This window comes from Euwallacea similis, chromosome 14 (assembly GCF_039881205.1).
Source record: "Euwallacea similis isolate ESF13 chromosome 14, ESF131.1, whole genome shotgun sequence".
In the NCBI taxonomy this organism is placed as follows: domain Eukaryota; kingdom Metazoa; phylum Arthropoda; class Insecta; order Coleoptera; family Curculionidae; genus Euwallacea; species Euwallacea similis.
Window position 1 is genome coordinate 1,167,961 of NC_089622.1, and position 6,601 is coordinate 1,174,561.

At 34.9% G+C, this 6,601-nt stretch overlaps 2 protein-coding genes across 5 annotated transcripts in view; one reads left to right on the plus strand and one right to left on the minus strand.

Moving 5' to 3' along the window:
* Nucleotides 1-3,402, minus strand: part of LOC136413450 (probable protein phosphatase CG10417) — a 77,222-nt gene extending 73,820 nt beyond the window's left edge. For 3 of the 4 annotated variants that reach the window (XM_066397018.1, XM_066397017.1, XM_066397016.1), the window contains exons 1-9: nucleotides 3,145-3,402; nucleotides 2,542-2,766; nucleotides 2,290-2,484; nucleotides 2,055-2,235; nucleotides 1,763-1,999; nucleotides 1,261-1,425; nucleotides 773-1,021; nucleotides 526-714; nucleotides 23-186 (exon numbers count right to left, since the gene is read on the minus strand). In XM_066397018.1, the coding sequence (XP_066253115.1) occupies nucleotides 23-186; nucleotides 526-714; nucleotides 773-1,021; nucleotides 1,261-1,425; nucleotides 1,763-1,999; nucleotides 2,055-2,235; nucleotides 2,290-2,484; nucleotides 2,542-2,766; nucleotides 3,145-3,255 (1,716 nt within the window). In that variant the 5' untranslated portion in view covers nucleotides 3,256-3,402. The remainder of the gene's footprint in view (nucleotides 1-22; nucleotides 187-525; nucleotides 715-772; nucleotides 1,022-1,260; nucleotides 1,426-1,762; nucleotides 2,000-2,054; nucleotides 2,236-2,289; nucleotides 2,485-2,541; nucleotides 2,767-3,144) is intronic. The other variant, XM_066397020.1, reaches the window with a different exon arrangement.
* A 325-nt stretch (nucleotides 3,403-3,727) lies between these two features.
* On the plus strand, nucleotides 3,728-5,872 carry LOC136413452 (FAD synthase-like). Its single transcript, XM_066397022.1, has 6 exons — nucleotides 3,728-3,942; nucleotides 4,525-4,619; nucleotides 4,681-4,804; nucleotides 4,858-4,970; nucleotides 5,036-5,316; nucleotides 5,396-5,872. The coding sequence occupies exons 1-6, from the start codon at nucleotides 3,834-3,836 to the stop codon at nucleotides 5,511-5,513; spliced, it is 840 nt and encodes a 279-aa protein (XP_066253119.1). The 5' UTR covers nucleotides 3,728-3,833; the 3' UTR covers nucleotides 5,514-5,872.
* The last annotated feature ends 729 nt before the right edge of the window (nucleotides 5,873-6,601 follow it).

A 6,601-nucleotide genomic window follows, 5' to 3' on the forward strand; every position in this document is an offset into this window, starting at 1 on the left:
AACCATTGCTTTCTATACGTACTTCTTCGCATATATGTGAAACTTTGTCGGAACTTTCTTCAATTCTAGACTTTACAAAATCGACTACTTCCTGGTTTGACATATAATTCCAAATGCCATCACACGCTAATACCATGAATTCGTCTTCGCCCGGGTTGATTTCTAGCTTCTTTATATCCGGTAATGCTGAAAAATAAAGGTTTGACAGTGAGGATAATATTTTGAGATATCTAATAGGATATTACCGAGTATGAGATGAGTACGAGTATGAAAATTCTGAAAAACCTTAAGGATGCGATCCAAATATTAAAACAGTAGAATTGATAATGCAGAAAGAAAAATAAATATGTTAGTTCAACCAGTACCCATAAACTAAATGTTAAATTTAATTAAACAATTGAACATAAAAATGTCACATAAACATGCACTCTTTATTACAACTACTTCAAATTCTTGCTTTGAGATTTAGTTTCAGATTTCTTCATCCCTCCTTCTCACTTTCAGTTTTCACACTCAAGTGCTTACCAGTAATCATTTGTTCCCTTTCGCTAAGATCTTTATTTTCCTTATAGGCATGATCGCCAATCGCCCTGCTCAAATTCAGTCCTCCATTCACTCTGCCGTCGGCTGTCACTTTGCCGCCCGCATTTACTATTCGTGCACGTTCTGGTGCGTCTTCGGGTTTATGATCAAATGACATTTCCACTGCCTGACCTATTCATCAATGAAACTTTAGCATTAAAATAATTGATTAAGACCAGATATGATTTACCATTTCTACAAACAACACATCTGGAATCTCCGGCATTGGCAACGTACAAATCGCGACCTTTTAAAATTGCTACCACGGCGGTACAACCACTATCTGAGCCAGGTTCTTCTTTAATGGTCCTGGAGAATTCTAGCTCATGTTGACCATCTTCATCCAGCTCTTCTTCCTCTTCTTCACCATCGTCTTCATCATCTCCGTCGCTGCTGTTGCCAGAGCCGTCAGCTTCTTCCTCGTCTTCATCGGAATTAACTTCAAACAACACAAATAATGGTAACAATGGCCACATTTAGAGGAGGTAACAGTCGTGCAAAAATTTTGCAAGTGTTGAAATTCAACGTAAAACTGATCTCAGTTCCCATTTAATTTTTTCCCATATCCCCCATTTCTATTTAAACAGAGGAGTGTTATTTGGCACAAATTCAATAATTGCACTAATGTTGACTTTTCAATTCCATTCCGACGTTATTCAATTCCAATTTTGACTTTACCTTCTGGCTCCACAAAAGTCTTATCCTCCTCATCTTCTGTGTCTTCCTCCTCGTCACTATCTGGTTTGAAATCTAACAATTTTTTATACAATTGAGCGGCATTTCTTGTTGGTCTTCCACTTTTCTCAGGTGTCTTTAGCAATGGTTTCTTCATGGGTGATTTGCCTAAATTTAAAGGAAACTAAAAAATCATGTAATCAAAAGAACATACCATACCAGGGAGTCAACAATTTTCTGATTATAATAAAGTATATATTTTGAAAATGAACAAGTTTTCCTTTAGAAATACTCTTTGAGAATCTTTTTGTACTTTTTTTTAGCTGACATCTTGTTAAGAGTAGCTAAATAAAGAGTACTAGTTGAATTTTTTTAATGAGACATTTTAATAAGGAAAGCTAAGGGGAAAAAGTCTCAAAAAAACAAGCCTTTTGTCAAAGAAATATACTAATTAGAAATTATTGACTCCTATTATAATCCTACCAGCCCAATAACCCACACATACCTTTACCTTTAATACTGACAATGTCCCCATTCACAGAACTTTTTACACCATCTTTGGGAGCTTCTTCTTTAACTTCTTCATCCACCTGTTCCTTACTTTCGCTAACTTCCATTTTATCTGAAGGAGTATTAGTATCTGCTTCACTGGCCTGCATGTCCTCAGGACTTGAGACTTCAATATTAGGAATAGGACCATTTGATGTGGGTGTAACATCTGAGGTATTCTTTACATCTTCAGCTACAACAGAAATACTTTTATTGGTTTGCTTGAAATTTGGATTAATTGAAATTACCTTCTTTCTTTGAACCTTTGTTTATATCTCCATTGGTGGCTGAACTGCTATCTGGTTCAGACTTACTGCTACCGCTACATCCAGCCTCAGCCTCACAATGATTATTACTGCTACTGCTGCCTTGAGGTGAAGCAATTAAGTTGCTGTCAGTATCAGCAGTTGAACTTGAGGCTGATGCAACCTAAGAAACTTAAAATGAAAAACATGGCAATTTCAGAATTATTTTTGTGCTTACAGAACTGTCCTTCTTTGCAGCGATCATAGGACTTTTAGGTAACTTCTCTCCTTTTTTTAAACTGTTCAGAGTTGGATTCACTAAATTTGTGTATTTCTCTATGACCTTCTCAATAGGCATTGAAGCCTCTTCATACAGGTTATGGTAATTCTCTTCCTCATCAGATTCTTCAGCTTCCTTTTCACTGGCAATTTCCTATACCACAAAAAAATTCTCTAGAGAACAGATATCTACATTATCTCAAATAAATACCTTTAAAATAGATACAACTTCAGGTGTAGCAATGGTGGCATCAAATCCTAAAAATCCATCTATAAGGGCTTGTTCAATATCACCCTTTTTATATGCTTCAGTCTCTCTAATGTACTGGGGTAATTTCTGGGAACAGTACTGAGCGACTTCATGGCCTCCGTGGCCATCATATACTGCGAAAAATGAAGTGTTTTCTTCAAAGTCCAGGATTGTGTTATGTGCGTCCTGAAAGTGTCAAGAATATAAAGATATGTCTTTGAAGAAATGAATCTTAATAGTTATAAAATAGAAATTTTCTGTACTCCCGCCAAAATTGAAAAAAGTTTTTCGTTGAAAACGTAGATATTGAAAAAATTTTCATGTGCTGTTGATGTATTTAATACAACAACTATAATAATGTGTATCTAAAACAACCATAAAAACGTGATTCAAGCAGCGTCTTGTCAGGACAGGAAATTCAATAATATGGGTTATTAATACAGATGATGGAAGGTTGCAACCCATGTTTTAGACAATTTTAAGCAAACTATTCATATTGTGGCATAAAATTACCATGAAAGAGGCTGAAAACAACCGATAAACTTAAATATCACAATGCCTTACCTCTTGGCTTACTCGCCATCCTTGCATGGAACTTGCTCCATAGGTTAATTTATCGTTGGACTCATCCGTTGAAATTTTTTCTGTAACTGGTTCCGACAAATACGAACCCATTTTTTAGATTTTAACGTGGTTTCTTAATAAATGGGGGAAGATATCTAGGGATAAAACCGGCTCTAATCTTACTTTACCCGCTCATAATTGACTTGCCAAAATTGCCAATTGATGCCATTGCGAAAATGAGGATTTCGAGACGTTGACATTGAAGACATGCGACGCGGTAAAATCAAAATGGTGGATATAAGGACGATCAGAAGAAAGATGTAATTACGTATGCTGTATATTGTGAGTTAGAAGGGAGATGGAGGTAAATCAGAAATTAAGTAGTTATTGTTTAAAATAAAGTAAAAATGCTCAAATTTAGTGCATACCTAATGCCGCAAAATTATACATTTTTTCCTCAACATTAGCAACGTCTATTGTAGGTATTAGATCAGCTGTTGAAAACGATGTCAAGTTTGTAAACTATTTTCAATCTTGAATTTAAATTTAAAAAGATTGTTAATTAAAATAAATATGACTTCTTTATTTATGCGTTAACTTTTGATTTCTTGCTTCTAATTTCCTAAAAAAATACACATTATTTGTTAATTTTTAATGTTAGGTGATTGTGGTAATTTCACACAGAATTAATGGATTTAAAATTCTTTAGTCGGGTTATTTTGGGCCCCATTCGAAATTTCACCCTTTCTAGCTCTGCAATTCAAAAAAAGCCCAATGTTACCTCAGCTGGGATTGTAGGCAAGTGAACATCACTACAGTGTAACCTCATTAATTCGAACAATTAAATGCATGGGGGCTGTTTAAATTAACAACATATCCAGCCTGTAACTCCTATTTGGAAATCGTTTTAAGGTGATATATATAGTGAAACTTCATGAAGGTTATAAATCTGCTATTTGAAAAGTTCTAAGTAAATATATAGCCCTGTTACTTACCCATTTATGAATTCTCTCTTGAACCTGCTTGGTCATAAATTGATTCATCTGATGAAACCTTATATTACACACTTATTCTCTAAATTACCACTATCGCAATCAGCCATAACATGTGTTGTATAATAAGTCAAATCTTACGATCAACTAGTATATTTTATCATACTGTGGGACACCTAAACCAAATCTGCAGGTTGTAACACCTGAGCTTGAAGTTTTAATGCGAAGAATGCACATTCAAAGTTCAGGTGTCCAGAGTAAAAGGATGCTTCCAAATTATGACTCTTGAAAATGTATGTATGGATTACTGGATATTTAGAGCAAAATATGTCCAGATTAAGGATGTTACACTGTATTTGAATCTCCTAATCTAAACCTTACATCACAGTTATAGGGGATGAAATTTTAAAGGGAGAGGTACTAGACTCAAATTCCAGATTCCTAGCTAAGGAGCTGCACAGATTAGGGCTTCGATTGAGAAAGGTTCAGTGTCATTCAATTCAGTTTCAAGACCATATTCATTTTAAAATACTAGATGTTTTAGATTTCCATCATTCCAGATGATGTGGAAATGATTAGTAATGAAGTACAAAACTTTTCAAGGAAGTATGATTATGTTTTGACCACTGGAGGTATTGGGCCTACTCATGATGATGTCACTTATGAGGGTATTTGTTCTCATTTGTATAGATTAAGTTGAAGCAATAATAACAATTTCTAGGAGTTGCACTTGCATTTAATAAACCGCTATATTTACATCCAGAGCTAAAAGATATTTGTTGTGAATTTTATAGAACTGAAGATTCTTCAGGTGCTGGTATGAAACTCGCCTATGTATGTAGATGTTGCATTACTTAAATTTGAATATTTTTTTAGGTTTATACATTTTTCCTTTTTAGATTCCAAAATCATCGATGCTGAACTATAAAACAGTCTCAGGCAGTGATCTAGCTTATCCAATGGTTTCAATAAAAAATGTATACATGTTCCCAGGTATACCAGAGTTACTGCAGAAGACATTTTTGGAAGTGAGTCCCATATTGTTTCGGTGTGCAAACCGATTTTATAGCAGGTATTTGTTCTGCAACTTGCCAGAACATAAAATTGTGACCCAGTTGCAGCAGGTTGTGGATCAGTTTCCAGATGTACGTTTTGGGTGTTATCCCAAATTATTTCACAGGTTGGTATGGTAAGGTGTCGTAAGAGAATGTTAAATTCAGAAAAATTGAGTTCTTCCTTGAATGAAATTCGTGTTTTAGTGTTTACAAAGTTAAACTGACAATAGAATCATCGAACGAAGATTCGACATTAAAGGCTCATGCCAGATTGATGGAATTAATACCCAAAAATTGCATTGTTGAAATGGATGATGCGTAACATCATTTTATGCATTAAAATGACTACAATAGAGTCCCTTAACACGGTAGATTCTGTGTTATATGAATTCGTGTTGTACGAGTCACTTAGATTATACAAATACACGAACCATTTACACCCTAAAGTGATTGATTTAATTAGGTGTACAAATAGAAACTGAGCATTTTTTGGTGAAATTAAGTTTCGTTAAAAATATACTTATTGGAAATGTTAATAATTAAAATATTCTTCATTAGCATCTATGGTCTTTTGCCATTTATCAAGTATATGATAGATGCCCTCGCGATAGAAGCTTAGTGGTTTCGAGGTAAAATACTTATCCAGCCATTTGTGAACATCTTCAACTTTAGAAAACCGTTGGTCAGCCACACGAGATTGCATTGATCTGAATAAGTGCATGTCGGATGGAGCCAAATTAGGAGAATATGCCATACACTGGAGAATTTCCCAGCCTAAGGAGAAAATTAGTTCTTGGGTCGGTTTTGCTGTATGCGAACGAACATTGTTATGCAGTAATATCATTTTTTGACTTTCGTGTCCCGTAAATGGCTTTTTTCCCTCACAGCTTCCCGTAATTTGATCACTGGGGCTTGATAACGTTCAGGTGTAACAGTTTAACAAGGTTCCAGTAACTGACACTTTTATATTATAAAGAGCAAGGACTAAGTAATTCATGCGCAAAATTAAAGACGAATTAGCTGCGTCTATGTATGTTTTTTAATGCGACTAACTTCAGTGCCCAGTTTCTTTTTATACAACTATTACTTTTTATATTCAAAATAATTCTTTCCTAATAATCAGACGTGGGACACTACAAGACAACAATTGTTATTTCCATTGAATAATGATTGCCTTTTACTGTTTTTTTTTTAAATTTTTTTGCCGTGTTGTACGAATCGTTGAAGTGGACAATCCTATAGAAGTTTGTTTTTTGGAGGTGGTCTTCACTTCAGGTCCAGAAGTAAATAGTTCCCCAGTTCGGATTGGTACTGAAATATTTTTAGCCCTAGTGGTACCTTTAGAAGTAATCTCTACAGGTGAGGTAAGTGTAGGGGTCTTCTTTCGGTTGCACAGTTGCTTCAGTTTGA